At 33.0% G+C, this 18,787-nt stretch overlaps 3 protein-coding genes and 1 non-coding gene across 4 annotated transcripts; 1 reads left to right on the forward strand and 3 right to left on the reverse strand.

Annotated features, from left to right (window-relative positions):
* Window positions 1-432: 432 nt before the first annotated feature.
* On the reverse strand, window positions 433-505 carry TRNAV-UAC (transfer RNA valine (anticodon UAC)). Its single transcript has one exon. It is a non-coding gene; the product is annotated as a tRNA-Val (tRNA).
* Window positions 506-1,938: 1,433 nt separating this feature from the next.
* On the reverse strand, window positions 1,939-3,990 carry DES-1-LIKE (fatty acid desaturase family protein). The gene is made up of 2 exons (XM_028075130.2): window positions 3,673-3,990; window positions 1,939-2,939 (listed from the first exon to the last, which is right to left on the reverse strand). The coding sequence occupies exons 1-2, from the start codon at window positions 3,823-3,825 to the stop codon at window positions 2,121-2,123; spliced, it is 972 nt and encodes a 323-aa protein (XP_027930931.2). The 5' UTR covers window positions 3,826-3,990; the 3' UTR covers window positions 1,939-2,120.
* A 1,369-nt stretch (window positions 3,991-5,359) lies between these two features.
* On the reverse strand, window positions 5,360-9,802 carry LOC114188665 (E3 ubiquitin-protein ligase AIRP2-like). Its single transcript, XM_028077244.2, has 5 exons — window positions 9,540-9,802; window positions 8,378-8,528; window positions 8,219-8,285; window positions 7,890-8,124; window positions 5,360-5,921 (listed from the first exon to the last, which is right to left on the reverse strand). Exons 1-5 carry the CDS (start codon window positions 9,617-9,619, stop codon window positions 5,711-5,713), a joined length of 744 nt encoding a protein of 247 aa, XP_027933045.1. The 5' UTR covers window positions 9,620-9,802; the 3' UTR covers window positions 5,360-5,710.
* A 3,514-nt stretch (window positions 9,803-13,316) lies between these two features.
* On the forward strand, window positions 13,317-17,418 carry LOC114180894 (uncharacterized). Its single transcript, XM_085675140.1, has 8 exons — window positions 13,317-13,383; window positions 13,485-13,572; window positions 13,649-13,706; window positions 14,401-14,609; window positions 14,769-15,731; window positions 15,809-16,784; window positions 16,873-17,064; window positions 17,147-17,418. Exons 1-8 carry the CDS (start codon window positions 13,317-13,319, stop codon window positions 17,309-17,311), a joined length of 2,718 nt encoding a protein of 905 aa, XP_085531266.1. The 3' UTR covers window positions 17,312-17,418.
* Window positions 17,419-18,787: the final 1,369 nt, after the last annotated feature.

An 18,787-nucleotide genomic window follows, 5' to 3' on the forward strand; every position in this document is an offset into this window, starting at 1 on the left:
ATTTTTTTTACCAATGTAAAAATTGGAAGAATTTTCTAATCAACATTACTAAAATAAAAGCTTGTCAAAAACCTCAACGATCAATATTATAAAAACAATCTTAATTGATGTCAACATAAATAATTGTGATTAACATCAACTAAAAATAATCTCATTTGATGTTGTTAGAGAAATTCTTTTACAAATATCGATTGAAAAAATTTGAATAAAGTTTGACTGAAAAATAATATCAATCAATATCAACTAATAAAATTAAAATTTAGAAAGTTTCAATTTCCTTATTCAAATACAAAATTAGACTTTACCAAAACCATCTAAAATGTAGCTTTGAAATTATGAAAAACAATACCAAAACAAGTAAAAACTCACGAGATAGATTATATTTTGGCAAATAAATCTTTTCTTTAAATGTAATCCAACTAAATTATAAAATGTTGCTGCCCAGGATCGAACTGGGGACCTTTAGTGTGTAAGACTAACGTGATGACCACTACACCACAGCAACTGATATACCTTTCAAGCCACAGCAACCAATATAATATTAAGCTAATCTTTTTGAAATTTATGTAAAAATAAAATAATAAAAAAAATAATAAATAAATTACTGCTACCCAGAATCGAACAAGAAATCTCTAAGTGTATAAAACTAACGTGATAACCACTACACCACAGTAACCAACCTGTTTTGAAATTAAACTATCTAGTAATGATCTTACTATGTTTAACCTTTTCAAAACAGATACATTTATGTAGTTTATCTATTACATTATTTTGGAGGCTAAAGATTATTGAACACTAAAAAAGGTCTTCTGTTGTGTTTCGGGAAAAGTAATGATGTTCAATCATTTAAATTAATTTCGTCAATCAGAATGAAATCCCAGTAACTGATCTCTTTTTAAAACACTTTATTAGTTTAAATTTGTTCAAGTTTATAAATTAACGCAGGTCTTCCCTCTTTAATAAATAACTCTTCCACGATTCACAGTTTATCTAAATTTTGACCAATAACAAATATAATGTGCTAAAAGTTGTATTGCTAACACTCCCAACTGATTCAATCTTCAAGAGGTAGACATAAATTGTTCTAAAATCTTAATCCTTATTCAATCTAAATCTTAATAAATTATATTTACATTAAAATCCGAATAAATTTAATTAGATGAAATTGGTTTGATTTTTTAATTTATTTTAGTTTAATTTGTATTATTAAATCTATTAATTTATTTCGAATAAAATTGGCATTTAAATATTGGAGCTATTGATTATGATAAATTCAAATTTAGTTTTTTAAATTAATTAAGTTTTTTATTATTAAAAAATCAAGATAATTTTTATGATTAAATTGTTAATCTTAAAATATAAGGGAATCATATTCTTGTATTACTTTTGTTCTCATTGCTTGATTATTTATGCTTCTAACTTTTTTCTCGTTTTTTTGTGCCCGTGTATTTTGAATATAATTAATTTATTATTAATAATTTATGTGATGAACAAAACTCATTTTTAATATAATGATTAATCATATTGTAGTTGAACGTATTGGTCAAAATTAAGGATGCTCCCATCCAACCCAACCCAACAACACTTTAATTGTACTTAAAAAAGATACCTTAACAAATGAAATTTACTTAAAAATAAAAATAGAAAACTATCCAATTAACAGGATTGGATTCCCAACAATACAAATTTAGATATGTTGAAACAGAATGAGAGTAAGTCGGATTAGTATAATTATAAAATAGATTTGAATATTTGGATTTGTGTATTCTCCAAATGGTTTATTACTGAGTTCTACAACCCAAAGAAACCTCAGGTCACTAATCTGATAGGGAACAACATCACTTATAAAATTGCTACAAGGTTGTCATAACGTGACTAGTTCAAAGGCATTGCATGTGTGTGTGTAGGAGTGAGAGAGAGAGAGGGAGAAGAGATGTGTGCATAAGAATTGAAGGAGGAAATCCCAAAACAATGTTTTGCACAATTGTCGGCTAATGAACAAATGACTTGCTATTTGGGTCAAAAACTACATTAGATTCTTCTTGTTGTGTTGCACAGAAAATTGTCAAAAGTTGAGACATCACAAAAGAGTGAGGAGTGGATGAATGATGCATGTTCATCTATTCAGCTTTACTGGACTTTCTCTTCATTCTGCTGAAAGGTCCAATTGTTCGATCCATGATGTACATGTAAATCACCTGGCTCCAAGATCTGTAGCATGATAAGCTATCATAAAACTCTGGAGCAATCTCCTTCACCAGATGAAGCTTGTTTCCAGGAATTCTTGGGAAATCATGGTGTTCATTGTGGTAACCCACATGCCAGGTGAGGTAATTCAGAGGTCCATAGTAAGAATATGTTTCCTGATCAGGATTGAACACATAATGCTCTGAAATGAAGTGACCAGCCATTGGATGCATCCCACCACCAAGAAATGTAGAAAGAATCAAATAAGCAAGCGATTTCCAGCCAAAAAAGTAAACCATTGAGATATCAAGTCCAATCTGAATAGAGAAGTTCACGAATTCCCAACAGCCAGGAGGCTTTGGCTTAAGAAAGAGAGGTCTAAGTGCATAAAAGAATAGCTGTAAAAACACCCAAATGGTTTTTGCAACAACATTTTTCACAAGATGAACTTCAGTGAGACTAGGGATATCCATGTCAACGCCATCTACACCTTGGAATCGGTGGTGCTCCAAGTGATACTTCTGGAAAGTAACAGACATGGGCACACCTATTGGGAGGTTCGCAAAAATCCCTAACCAACGGTTCAGGGATGGAGTTGAGAAGGCCAGGTTGTGACTCAGCTCATGGATAGCCAAAAACAGATTGTGGTTCATAAATGACCCAAAAAAGTATGCTACTAAACATATCTTCAGCCACCCAGCATCTTTTAGCAAAATACCTGTAGCAAGCTGAAGCAAAACAACTCCACTAATCTGCAACACCACAAGTTTCAAACATTATATACACACCGTATGAGGTTGGTAAAAACTTATCCACCCACCTAAAACACATTTCAAATCCATATCCCAATCTAATAGCATGCCCACATATTTAAGAAATACCACTTAACAATAGAATGATACAGTACACAACCACTTCTTGTAATAATTTGTCAATGCATTAACAGTTAACGAAGTTACATTGCAATCAAATCAAAAGTTGTCGTACGTGATAAGTGTGTAGAATTTTACATTGACGGTATTCAAAATCACACCTACCAATATTTCAGATTAGTAGACAATATAAATTTGAACAGCACAGATATCAAATTCACCTTTTTTTTTTTTTTTTGAAAACATGAATGAATTGTCCAAACTCAAAAGATCCGAGTCTCATATACATATATCTACCACATGAATGTAGGATTATCTCCAGCAGAGGCTCAATCTCAGATACACACAATGTGAAACCAATCGAAATAAGTTAGGAATCCCCCAGCCACACAGGCAATGCCAAGAGACAAAAAGATAGGAGAAACATTAAATTGGGAAAAATGAAAGAAAATAGATAAGAAGAAAGCAAACAACAGATAATGCGATCATTGAATAATAAGAATGACGAGAACCCAAAAGCCAAAAACAGATACAACAACAGCATTGAAGAAATGGGAAGGAACCCAGAAAAGAAAAGAGCGAGATTTGAATGAAAAACAGTAAAAGGGGAAACCTTGAAGAAAGCGGAGTGGTCGGGGCCAAAGAGTTGCTTGATTTGAGGGTATTTGGAGAGGATCTGACGACGTCGTGAGGCATGGGGTTCGTCGGTGTAGGACCAGAAGAAGCCCCCGGCTACGACACCTTCTTGATCATCTCCTTTACCCATTTTTTTTCACCCTCTTTCTCTCTCTCTGATATCTCTCTTTCTCTCTGACTGTAGATGGAGGAACAATGCATATATTTATACGAGGAATGGGAAGGAAACTGGAGAATGGCTAAGAATAGAGGGAACAGACATAACCATTTGTTTTCCCCGACACTACAGGCTGGAAAATTAGAGGACTGCCCCGGATTGGATATAATGTAACGAAATAAACAAAACTATTTTTGTAATTAACCTTTTCTAAATCTCGTGGGTTGTTATTCCTCAGTGTTCTTCACCCCCTCTCTTATCACGTGCTTTTCCACCACCATATCAAATTTCAAAATTCATGACGCATATATAACTCAAAATACCTTACCCTTCTTCAACGGCTAGAACACAACTATTATGGATATCAATACTCATCAGATTAATAAATCTTAATTATTAATAATTTAATAATATATTAAATAATAAATCTTAATTATTAATAATAATAAATCTAGTATCTTTCGTAAACGAGACACTCATAAAGTTTTTATTTTAATAATATATTAAATAAATTAAATTATTAATAGCTAGCGTACACACAAACACTATCATGTCTATATATACGTATTTTTAAAATATGAATTATAATATCTTTGTAGCTGATAATAATATAATGTTATTAAGTTAATATATAAAATAAATTTATATTTATTAAAAATGAAGTGAAATGTTAAAAATAAAGTAAAATGAATAGAACAATTAATTGATGATGAATAAAAAGAAAAAAAATAAACAGTTTTATAGAAAATAGGTAAAAATAATTATTAATTTTAAAAAAATTAATAAATAATTATATTGTAAAGGGTAAAATTGGTATTGTAAAATGTGAATAAAAAATTCTTTATATATTTTTATAGATATACGAATTAAAATAGAGAAACATGAAAAAATATAAAAGTTAAGAATTGGGATGCTCAAAGTAAAAATGAAATAAAATAATTTCTTTGTGCTTATTTGATCGGATCAAAGCTAAAATCAAAAGAACAAGAAAATATATGAAAGTGATCATTTTACTCTCCACTGTATGATTATTCTTGCTAATTTTCATTGGTTTGGAAGCATCTAATGTGTTACTTTCCTTCAGTTAACGAATATGCTTTAGAATATTTCGCCTTCTTAACATTCTTAATATGTACAATAACTTATCCAAAATGAGTGGTTTTACATCCAGAAGTTGTGGTTCTAGTTTACTTCAATAACAACCGAACACTTGTCCAACAGATGCACAATATTTTTAACTTTTAGTTACAATACCAAATAAACAACTTGCTGCGGGGCAGCTGTTATGAATCAGAACAGCAGTTGGGTTGAAATTTCTTGGAAATTTCTTGCGTTTGAACACACTCTTTTTTAACAAACTCTTTATTATCTATTAGCTTAAATTTTATGAAAATTACAAAACAATTTGTGGATCTGACATGGCTTTCACTCATGAATTTATAGTTTCTAACAAAATGCAATTAATGGTTGAATGAATGCATTAAAGGATGTGTTGGTACACTTCTAGTGAAGAGAATTGAAACACATTATAGATACTCATTTTGCTCCATTCAAAGCTACATAGGCATTTTAGGTGGGATCCATGAAAAATGTACTCTTCTGAGACACAGAATATGGAAACAGACCTCTTCTGAACAAGCAATTCAATCTGTACAGGATATACAAAGACAAATGAGCAACATACTCACCTTCACTTCACCACCAACCCACAGTATACTCAGGGTTGGAAACTTTTTCGCAAAGACGTGGGAAGCAACACTGCGACTCTATAAACTAAATTTACCGAATGACATTCGGAGTTTATGTTACTAAATTGAAAGGAACTGCCCCTCCAACACCAGACTGTGAGTAAAATCACTCATCTTAGATGAGAGTCATAAGTGTCAAAAAGAGAGTCTGGAATGATCAAAGGCAACTTATCTATGTACATGAAAAGCCTTCTCAGATTCTCTCTTGTCACTGTTGCCATGTCTACAACATCCCTACCATCAGTGAACACCCAGAGATCGCCTGAGTTTACTCTCTTCAGACTGTCGCGGCAAAAGGGGCATGACTGTGATCTTGTTCTCCTGCAAAACATTGCAAATTACAATGATGTAATTTGGAACCGAACAACAGAACACTCAAGCAAAGCACGCACTGGCAGGTACAATGATGTAAAATAAAATTTCATGTAGTTAGACATGGGGCAGGAGAACAAGTATGGAGATTTGGTTAGAGAATTAATGAGAGAAAGTCATGTCACACCATAAAAATTGAAAGAGGCTTGGAAGAACCATACATGATCTAAACATTGCAAGCAGTTTCAGTGCATTGTTACATTGAAGTTGTTTTTTATGTTCTTTAAAAGAATAATTGATATTGAATTGCTTAGCCTATGTAACCAGTTAACGGCAGAATGGCAGATCAAACTATCACTTTATTCAATCTAACGACCAAGGGGCAATAGTTGGCTTCACAGTCCATCCATACAGTGCAGTTCTCATGCAATTCAATTTAATTAAACCATTAAAATCCCAATTAAAGCGATAACCAATAAATAAACTTCAAGGCCAATGCTTGTGCTTGACTAGATCACAGAATCCATAGTGTTTAGCTTATCCAATATTATTTTGTGCCTAATCACAGAAGTAATAATAAAATTATAAATTGTTTGTTTCTACTCTCTCCAACCAAGATCTCTAATGAATTTAATCAGTTTGGATATCCTGTAATAGTTCCACATGAAACTAGCAATGCAATTTTCCTTTTTCTATCACTGCAATATCATAATAATACAGTATAAAAAGCTATTTCATTTCTCCAAGTTAAGAGTTTTCATATTGAGGGCTAGGAGAGAGGGATGGGAGAGTTAATTATTAAGACAGGTACAATGGTAGTTAATTAGTTAGTTACAGTGGGTCAGTAAGACAACCAAATAAACGGGTGTGTAGAAGAGAACTAAGTTGTGAAAGGAGAAATCATTGGAGGAGAAAGAGAACCCTTTCTCCCATTTTCAGTTCAATTTCATTAAATCAATAAAACCGGTCTTCGGGTTTGCAAAACTTGATGCTTGCTTCTTTCTTGCACCGAAAACTTTTAGGTTGACAAGTACTTTGAGGGCTACATACAAGTTTACTATATTAGTATTAATATCAGTCAGTTATGAATACGATGCAAATACATCACTTCTGAAATTTCAATACATCATAAACTAAGAATCTGGCAATATAGAATATAACCAGCTTTCACAGCTACATATTATTGAAATAACAGCTGCAATCAATTTCTCTTTGATTCATTCCCATGTTTTCTACTTTTTAATTGAATACTTATATTAAGAGCAATAACAGAATAATGAGAATTGAAAACCCATACCTATATACAGACACACACAAATGCATATAGTGCCTGTTATGGCATCACATCTGCAGAGACTGAATTCAAAAACCAGGTCACTTGTGGTGAGACTAATTCTAGATATTTATTGTGTATCCAGAAGTAGGGATAATAAAAGAGAGGCTAGAAATTTATTGTAAAAACAGTAGCTTTGCTCAGTAGACAATGAGAATATTGCAATCTTTTTGTATTCTGTGTATTTTTATCATTACAACAAAATGGGGGAGCCTAATGAGATGAAAACCTCAAGTAAGGTTCGGGCAGAGGTTCTTTGAACCGAATGACAACCATTACAGATGTCAGCGCAATATGAAGGAAATTATGTCGAAGCTCTGTTATTCTATTACACTACTTGTAAAGGCTGCCATGGCAGAAACCATCTTACTTAACATCGTCAAACAATTAAGATCAAAGCAAACTGTGCAAATCCAAAATCTACAAAAAGACCAAGCAGGTTCAACAAATTACAGTTTACAGAAGTGTCACTTTATGCAATACAGTTCTAATTAGTATCCATGAAACTAAAAGAACCGAACAAAAAGCTTCCATAAAACATTTTCCCAGAGAAGTAGAAGAAAAACCTCACAATTTTATACTTCTTAACATGAACAATTCATGACTATAAACAAGGAAATGTGAGCATCAGCGAGAGAAAGTACCATTCGTGGTAACATTTCAGGCACATGACATGGTTGCAGTCGGGTAACACAATCTTACTGTTCATCTCCATGCATATTCCACATTCTTCTTCCCTTTCAATGTCTATATCCGAAGGCTGTCTGTGCTCCTCTTCGTCTCTTTTCCGATACCTCTCCAAGCATACAGCCTTCTGTTTTTTATCCTCTGTATCAGTTACACCTTTTTGGAGTTGCAACAATGAGGGATATATGACCGCTGATCAATGCAGAAATTCAGTACATCAGCAATTCATATAGACTAAAATGCAAATGAACTTGCTAGTTATTACATAGAAAAAGTGTAAATATACCATAGAATTCTCTAATACTTGCTTTCCTTTCATGGGTAGACATGGTAGTTGTCCCATCTACATAAACCTGAAATGAGAGGAAAATTTGTCAGTTGTCACCTTGACCAAATTTCTCAGTTTAATATGAACATCCAAAACCCAAAACACCTTAGGCCATACCTTGTATATTAGGATTCTTAACAATCCTAGGGCCCCTGCAAGATTGCAATCTGTCCATTGTACCAAAAAGAGAAATAGGTGTGCTGCCATACTGTATGACATTCTCATCTGAAGGCATGCACCGTCATATTCCCTTGGAAAATCTGATGCGCTGCACACCCAATTGCATATAAAGTGATCAATATAAGCAAGAAGAATGTCTAGCGACACGGAAAAAAAATGCAACCTTCCATTGGACACCATTCAGAACTCAAGTATGTTATCTGTAGCTTCTCTAGACAAGTTTCTCTAAAGGCTCTTCATAAACACAAAAAACTGCATCAAAAAAGAAAAGAAACACACACAAGCAACTAGGCAGCATGGCACTGTCGCTGAAAAAGATATGCATTGCATATCAGATGTCAGGAAGAAATAAATCGGCACAAAAAATAATCATGCATTATTTGATAGTCAACCAAATGACTCAAGAGACCATCCAACCCCTGCCAAAGGGTCAAAATGCCACACATGACAGGAGAAAACTACTGTCACTATAGACACAAACAAGACAAATAAATGAAACTACGAAAGCAATAACAATTCTCTCCTCGTAACCACACAAATCCAGCATAACAAAAGCCCAAATTGTCAAAGTTTTGGACACAACATACAGGACGAAACAGTAAAATACAGTCATTTACAAAATTAAAAACCAGAAGTTGGTCGTAAATATAATATGTCACTAACAAGCGAGCAAAACATGAGGTGGAAGCCAAATGAAGAACACCACCAAAGGTTTCTCTGTTTGTTAGGTCCGGGTTCCTGAAGAACTAAATTTTCCACAAGTGGGGATAACGGAAATTGAAAATTACTTGAACGATGTATTTGCAGCAAAATTAAACGCGCCATATTTGTATCAAGGAAAATTGACGGTTGACTGAGAAGGAAGGGAAAAATCAGAGGCTAAACCCCAGAGAATCATTCCCTAGACCAGAATAAACTTCACTCGTGATCATGATCCAATTATGAAAAAAAAAAACACTATTTTTCAGAAAAGATAAATGAAGGGTGTCTGAGACTACCATATTAAAACAAAAATGCAAACTTGATCCCAATAACGTATTTTTCTCAAAGGGGTGCGAAAAATTTAAATGAAAGAAAGAAAAAAAAGAGAGAAACTGACAGGGTATTGGCATGGTGAATATCAGCTTCAAGCAGTTTCAAAGAGTCCTTGAAAGACCTTCCCATGGAAGCTATGTACATAACTCTCTCACACACACGCACACTCTCCCAATTCCAAACAAGATTCTAAACCCAACTCCTAAACTAAAACCCACTACAAATTTTCATGCTTTCTCTCTCTCAACTCCACTATAGCCACGTTCACAGTGTAACACACTCTTCTTCAAAGCCATCACCAAAAGCTTTCGGTAGGACACGTGGCACAACTACCTCAAATATTATTCTTAGTTGCCTATTATTATGGTTAATTTATTATTAAATAATTACTAATTAAATAATTCTTATCCACTTTACCTTATTTGTTGGCTTTGATAGCTTTCCCTCTACGCACCAGTGATGGCTACGCGTCCCGTCTCTTCCTCTTTCCCCCATTTATACCTGTTATTTACATTTTTGCCACCACAATCTTTCTTTTTCCTTTTTCTTTCCCATTTTTATTTTTTTCTTCTCTTTTCATGTTAATAATTTGTGTTATTTTATAGCACATTAAGTTAAAAATTAAAAGGAGAAAATAAGAGTTTAATAATACTTCTCAACTTTCTTGAGGGCATTTTTGTAAGTCTATCCGTTTGAAAAGGTCGTAAGTGGCGTCTGTCTTTAATTATCATTTATCTGCTTGTTTTCATTTTGTAGGATTGGAAGAATCCATTTGTTCCTTCTTCTTTTTCTATGTTCTTTTTTTTTCTGATTTGTAAATACTTTTTAAATAGTTTATGAATTTTTATAAATAATTTTTTAAAGGTTACTTTTATGTTACCAGTATATATATATATATATATATATATATATATATATATATATATATATATATTACTTCTACAACTTCTAATTAATAATATTTTTTTATCGCCGTTCAACCCATTGATTATTACATCACAAGCCTTTCTCTTTTTTATTTTTATCTCTCGTTATTATAAAATAATAAATTGCATTAATTCATTTATTGTATATAAATAATTTATTGTATATAAATAATTTATTGTGTATTTAATAATTTTGACTAATTTCCTATAGTACCATGTGAAATATGCTGTAAGTAATGTTTAGCGAGTATTTTTAAGCTATAATATTATGATTAATTAGCCGGATACGATAGTTAATTAACTACATGTTAAACAAAGAATATACAGTAGCAAATATTTTTAAGGTGACGGTTCACCGTAGGATTATTACTGTAAACTGTAAACCGTTGGATATATTATTGATAAAATGAGTGGTCGATATCAATTGCTTGATATTGCTTGAACCCTAAGTTGATACTTTTAATGATGATCAAGCTATTTATCAAATTCTTGTAAATCCAAATATATTTGGTATTTAAAAATGTTTATATGTGATTCTTTTTTATGATAAGACCATGCTAATTTTATATATGGTAGTCATTTTGTGATTCCTCTTCTTCAGAAAGAGGACATAAATATAATTAATTGTCAATAATTAATACATAATATAACTACAAACTTTATTAGCTACTTATATCCATTTATTGACTATCACGTGCTAGTTAACGATGAAAGGGACCAAAATTTGTATCCATCAATGCATGTCTCTCATAGATTACTTTTAGAGAAATGAAATATTTTATTTTAAATATTTGTTTATCTCTGAACATTTTGAAAAATACAAGTAAGAAATATTATTTAAATTAATTTTTTAAAATAAAATTGACCCAATTTAAATTAATCATAAATAAGTTTATTTATATAAATCAAGTATTTTAATTTTACTATATATTACTTTTTCAGCGAGTAATTAAGATTCATGATATAAAAATTCTAGATGATTCTTCCATTTCTTAATTAGTTACAGTTACGGGTCTTAAGTTAACAGTTAAAATTAAACAAGAAAATTACCAGTTTAAAATATCATGATATTTTTTGCTAAAAAATTCACACAGCCAAGTTTCCATTTCTCGGATTTGTATTTTTAGGTCAAATTTTAAATAAAAAAAACACATGTATAGAAACTCTTGTATCAATAATTAAAAAAATGTTTTGATGAAAAAAAATTATAGAAATATAGGAAAAAAAGAAAAAAATGGAATTATTTGTATTGAAGAAAGTGAAAAATAAAGTGAAAATGAAAAGAAAATTCGTGAAAGTTTGATTAATATAATAGTTTTTAAAAACAATTACGGAATGGCAAATGTATACAATGAATAAATTATATTTTATTACTATGAATTAATTTTAATTAATCATTAAAGTATAATTTGATCATTAATATTAATAATGTTATTTGTTTACCTTTAGTACTCAAAATCTGAAACAAAATAAAAGAGAGAATAGGAAATTAAAACATCCTGCACAAATATTAAATAACATGTAAATGCTTCAATATAGGTTTGAGAGTAACTTTTTTAATATGGGGTGAGGCAAAAGGGTAGTTAACCATGAAAAGGTACCCATATTAATTAAGAAATTATTATAATTTATGAGTGCACAGCATTGAGTAGAAAAAATCCATTAATTTCATTTAATCATTCATTTTATTTACTTTTTACTTTCTATAATGACAAACATATACAAATTGATTACTGAACTAAATTATTTATGTATTAAATATGAAAGACTGAATTTGGAGAAAAAAATAAAAAGACGAATTGTAGATAATAATTAAAGAAATCAAGAGAAAAAGAACATTTAAGATGAAAACCATTATGAAAGAGATATATTTTTCAAAGTTATGATTAGAAGCACATAATATCTAAGAGTGTGATTGTGTTGATTGAGATGGAGTGTTTTTGAAGGTTCACATCTTATTAAATAATTTGAATCATAGACTATAGGATTAGAATGCAATCAAATCCACCTTTTTTCATGCTAAAAGTAAATTTTTAGGAATCTCATCAATCCACACCATGCTTGCTACAAAGACTAGCTCCATTCAATTCAAAAATAGTTGGGTGGGATGGGAGAAGAAAAAAGTATGAAAATGGCTAAGGGAAGAAGTGAAACTTCATCACCAATGTTAGTCACTTTCGATAGGGGTAGACAACAAAAACCACCGTTTTATTTTTTGGTTAAATATGTTTTTTATTTTTTTAGGTTTTTGTGAATTTTAGAATTAGTCTATTTTTGAAATTTTATATCAATTTAATTCTTTATTTTTAGAAATGCGTTGATTTAATCATTCTTATCAAATTTTGTTAAGTTTATTTGACATTTTAAACACATTTTATGATAATATTTGAGTCAACATTAAAGCTAAAATGTGTCAAACGGTGTAAACAATTTAAATATTATTATGAAATGCGTTTGAAACGTCAGATAAACTTACAAGAATTTGGTTAAAATGACTACATTTACGCATTTTTAAATATAAATGAGTAAATATGTCAAAAGTTTTGAAGATAAATTAATTTTAAATATAAATGAGGAAAAAAAAACACATTTAACCTTTTATTTTTTGAACCTGCTCTTTATATTCATTTTGGTATTTTGATATTAATATTGTATTGAGAACATTGAGATTGAAAAATAGCAATCTCCTATGTTGATCTTGTTATTGCTGGTGATGTGTACTTGAGTTGAGCTCATGGATTTTCTACTATTTGTTCGTTATCTTATCAGATTACATAAGTAAGAGAAGCCCAGCTCACTGTTTTGTTTATGAGGCCCATTAATTGACTTAACTTGGGGGCTTCTCCCTGCACCTCCAAAAAATCTCCTGTACCCCCAAAATTTACATTTCTACCCTTATTTAATATCCTGTGAGAATGGTTGAGAACGGTTACGGACGCAGTAAATTTCATTTACTGCGTCAACCTCGCTGCACCCCCAAAAGTGATTATACGTACTCCGTGGTCTCCATCATCCATTCATTCTTCCTTCTTCAGTTCATTCTGTGAGTGGTCCCTCTCACTCGTGCCCTTCATTCTCTGCAGCTTCAGCCCTTCATTCTCTGCAGTGCTTCAGCCCTTGTTCTCTGCGGTCCCTCGTATCTTCGCTCGTTCGTGGTGGTCCCTGCAAGAGGTTTGTATCCTCATTTATTCATGCATTGTTTTGTTTATGCTGTCACGCATTATTATGATTATTATTGTGATTGAAGGTTGATTGGAAGTTCTTCTAAGTACCAGCCTAGCTCGTCGAAGTGGTATTTCCGTAAGGTTAGCATTCATACCACCATAAGTTATGAATTTTGTTTGAAGGGATTGTTTGGGATTGAAACGGATTCTGTATTCCGTTTTTAAAAAAATTTGCAAATTTTTTTATGAAACGGAATACAGAATCCGTTTCAAAACTCTATGCCGTCTTAATTTTTTTTTTTCTTTTGGGAAACGGATTGTAGAATCCGTTTCTCTCTTTTTTTTTTTTTTTTAGGAAACGGATTCTAGAATCCGTTTCTATTTTTTTTTTTTTTTTTTTTTTAGGAAACGGATTCTAGAATCCGTTTCTCTTTTTTTTTTTTTTTTTTTTATGAAACGGATTCTAGAATCCGTTTCTTTTTTTTTTTTTTATGAAACGGATTCTAGAATCCGTTTCATTTTTTTTTTTTTTTTAGGAAACGGATTCTAGAATCCGTTTCTCTTTTTTTTTTTTTTTTTTTTTTATGAAACGGATTCTAGAATCCGTTTCTTTTTTTTTTTTTTATGAAACGGATTCTAGAATCCGTTTCTTTAATTTTTTTTTTTTTTTTTTAGGAAACGGATTCTAGAATCCGTTTCCTTTTTTTTTTTTTTAAAAAAATGGATTTTGGAATCCGTTTAATTTTTTTCCAAAACGGATTTTTGATACGTGTTACATTCACTCGTTTTCTGTAGATGGGTTATTTACTTATTAAAATTTCTTTTTTTATTATAGTTCATTATGGAAGAGCATGAATTTAGTTATTTGAGTTTCTTGGATTCTCAAGCGGATTCTCAACAAAATTGTAGTCTCATGTCAGAGTTTTCTGATTTTGTTCATGATATCTGCGAACAAGATTATACATCTCATTTTACAACCGATGATATTTTCTCCACACGTGAAGATTTGATTAAATGGGTTAGAGGAGTTGCTTATAATCTTGGGTTTGTCGTTATTATTCTAAGATCGGATAAATATAATGGACAACCAGGAAGAAAGACCCATGTATTATTAGGTTGTGAAAGAGGTGGAAAATATAGAAAATACAAGTCTGATGCAGAACCCAGTTTATCTGGGACAAGAAAATGTGATTGTCCCTTTAGATTGAGAGGGAGACCCATCTCTCAAGGGGAGGGATGGGTGTTGAACGTAAAATGTGGTTACCATAATCACGATGTCTCTTCTACTCTAGTTGGTCACCCCTATGCGGGTAGGTTGAAGTCTACTGAACAGTCTTTGCTTGTTGATATGACCAAAAGTCAAGTCAAACCTGCAAATATACTTCTCACTTTGAAAGAAAAAGATGATTGTAATGTTACAACTCTGAAGCAAGTGTATAATGCGAGATATAGGTACAAACGTTCAATAAGAGGTTCAAGAACTGAGTTACAACAGTTAATGTTGATGTTGGAACGTGATCACTACATCCATTTTAGTAGATGTCTTGATGAATCTGATGTGGTAAGCGATTTGTTCTGGACCCATCCTGATGCTGTGAAGTTGTTAAATTCATTCAACATTGTGTTCTTAATGGATAGTACCTATAAAACCAACAAATATCGGTTGCCATTACTTGAGATTGTTGGAGTGACCTCAACGGGATTAACTTTCTCGGCCGCTTTTGCATTTTTATCTAGTGAAAAGCAAAATAATTTCATTTGGGCTCTTGAAAGGCTAAGAGGTCTATTTATGACGTCCGAGGGTGGTCCACAAGTCATTGTAACTGATAGGGATCTTGCTCTAATGAATGCTGTTGCCATGGTGTTCCCTCAGTGTTATCATCTTCTATGCCGTTTCCACATTCAAAAAAATGTGCAGGCAAAGTGCAAAATGTTAGTAAATTCTGTTGACGCATGGGATGTTGTACTTCAAGCCTGGGAGAATGTCATGGACTGTGAAGATGAATTAAAGTTCAACGAGTGTGTTCATCGTCTTGAGCTTGTTTGCCAGCCATGGCCTGTATTCTTTGAATATGTTAACGACTCGTGGATCATTCCTTATAAGAAATTTTTTGTGAAGGCATGGACGAACAAAGTTATGCATTTGGGGAATACAACATCAAACAGGTATGTTTGTATTTTGCTATTAATTAAATTTTTTTTTATTAATGGTTTATATGATTTCCTTGAATAAATTGTACTAGGGTTGAGTCTGCTCACTGGAGTCTGAAGAAAGTTCTTGGAAGTAGTATGGGAGACCTTTGTTCGTGTTGGGATGGAATTCACAACGTTATTATCTTGCAACACAACGAAATTAAGGCGTCTTTTGAAAGAAGTATAAATCTGATCAGTGACTCTTACAAAGCATTGAGTTATAGAAGATTAGTGGGTAATATTTCTAGATGTGCCTTAGAACTCCTTGCTCCAGAGTTGGAAAGAGTAAAGAAGATTGGATTCGATAGTAGTCGTTGTGGCTGCATTCTCAGACAAACTTATGGTCTACCATGTGCGTGTGAATTAGCACGATATGATCCTGGGATTATTCCTCTCCAAGAAATTCATGTCATCTGGACTAGGTTGAGCTTCTCCAATGTCTCGTCTTCACAATCTGAAGGGCAATTATCTATTCAGAGGGAGGTTGATCTACTGCTTAATCTTTTTAAAGAAGTTGATATTGCAGGAAAAGTGACCATAAAACATAAATTACTTGACATAGTTAGCCCTTCCATGACATCGATGTTACCACCACCGACTAAAGTTAAGACGAAAGGTGCAGCTAAGAGTCATAGATCAAAGAAGTCAACCAAACGTGATCCCTCCTATTTTGAGCACGTGGACGCCTTCATAGAGTCCTCAAGACAAGACACATTTGTTGCAAAAACAGAAAACAAGGTGAAGAGCAAACGTGTAATTGAAGAGAAAGTAATACCCATGCTAGAACAGTTCAATCCTGTTTTTCATCCATATATACTCGATGTTGTCGATGTTGTGGCGGACGGTCATTGTGGATATAGATGCATTGCTGCATTGTTGGGTATGGGTGAGGAGTCGTGGCCTCTAATCAGACATGATCTATACAAAGAACTTAGCCAATGGCGAGATGAATATGCAACGTTAGTTGGAGGCTATGATCGTCTGGAAGAACTGAGAAAGTCTTTGCTAGTTCAATCACCATCAGGGGTATAACTTCTATACACCACTGTTGAAATTTATTTATTACAAGTTTTTTATGATTTTGTTTTATTATAATCTAATTAATTATATACAGGCTAATCGAGACAAGTGGATGACTATACCAGACATTGGGTATGCGATTGCTAATCGGTATAATGTAATTCTCGTGTGCTTGTCATCAGTTCAGAATTTGACTATATTCCCACTTCGTACATCTCCACCTACTTCGCAAAGTCAACATCGACTAATTTGTATCGGACATGTTTACAATTCTCATTTTGTTCAGGTATATATGTTTATATATATATATATATATATTATTTTTATAAATAACTTTATTTCTCTATTGACTAATTGCGTATTTACAGGTTCGTCTACAAGAAGGTTGTCCATTACCGACAGTGGATATCATATCATCTAGCAATTGTTACCCAAAGGCAAAAGGGTGGGCATCATTTTATAGAGATAGGATGCAAGCATTCCTAGATTTACACATAGTGGATCGTAGTTATGTAGATCTCATGGAAGACTGATATTTGTTGATTGTATTTAAGTATTTCACTGTTGTAGTTTGTAATAATTTTACCAATATATAAAATTCTAACTCCTTTGGCCAAGGGACGGATATATTTTGGCCTCATTGCTAACATTAAATAACTTAATATAAAATACCATATATAGATGAAATATCTTAACATAAAATCCAATACAAATGTCAACTCTAACATCAAATACAAATAAATCAACTATCCAGACGTAGATGGTCGTCGACCTCGAACTCTACGTCCTCCTCTAGTCTCTTCCTCTTCAAGTCCATCTTGAGCCATCTGCAATAACTCATGAGTGCGATCCCAGGCAACTGTGCCCTCAGTAACATCTCTGCAGTCTATCATGCGCTGAAGACCACCTACAATGCGTTTCACGAGACCCTGTCATAATAACAAGTTAATGTCAAATATTAATAGTTACTAATAATATTAACAACTAAATGTGTGACATACCAATAAACCACTGGAAGATGATGACGGTGACGTCCTCTGAACTGTTATGTCATCTGGCAAATTCCGACGAAGTCGGGGCACAAGCACAAGGCTAGGTCGGTCGGCCTCAGCTCCACGTAAAATGTATGGATGGGAGACTCTCCTAAACCACTGCAAATATCCATCCGAACATGAAAAGGGAGCTGGTGCTTGGACCACTTGATGTACAACAAACTGCTCGTGCTTTTTCCACCGATCATCAATAGCCTCAAAGTCCATCATGGGAACCGAACTAGGCGGCCGTGGAATAGGCTGGATGAACCCAAATTGTCGCAACACACGCTCAGGCAAATGACGTTGTACGACGGTCCCAACCCTCAGGAAGCCAGAAAACATGCTATGTGTTACCAGTTGTCGTGCAACTCTGTGTGCTACATATGGGTTCCAAATCATCCCATCGTATGTCAAGCCATCCAACTGGACTCTAACATCAGCTATAGCGGAAATGGAGCGTCTAGTGACATAACGTAGAGCACGGGGTTCGGTCTCCACATATGTATCCCGTACTTGCTTCGTTCCTAATGTAGGGAAGTGCTCGTATATCCAAGCCTGTATCAAATAATATTTCATTTAACCATCATCATATAAAACTAAAAATAAGTGAAATAAAGAATAAAATGTTATATAAATGGGTACCTGCAGAAGAGGTAGATATCCAGCTAATTGCTTTGTATTTGCAAAGCTGGCATCTCCTAGCTGCTCATATAAGTGGACAAGAGCAGCAACTCCCCAACCATATGTACGACATGTGGAAAGATCTCTAAATAGCTCGAGATAATGTGTACGAACATAGGTAGCGCTTTTGTTAGCAAATATCGTGCACCCTACAAGGTGCAAAAGATATGCACGTGCAGCAAACTCCCATAGCTCGTTTTCACAACAGCTATGATACAAGTCTCTCAACCAGCTCAGTCGGACCTGTGCACCCCGACTTTGATTCAGCTCCACACATGCCATGGCCCGGTCAAC

The sequence above is a fragment of the Vigna unguiculata genome, chromosome 6, assembly GCF_037176805.1.
Source record: "Vigna unguiculata cultivar grain cowpea cultivar isolate G323 ecotype 2 chromosome 6, ASM3717680v1, whole genome shotgun sequence".
Classification (NCBI taxonomy): Eukaryota; Viridiplantae; Streptophyta; class Magnoliopsida; order Fabales; family Fabaceae; genus Vigna; species Vigna unguiculata.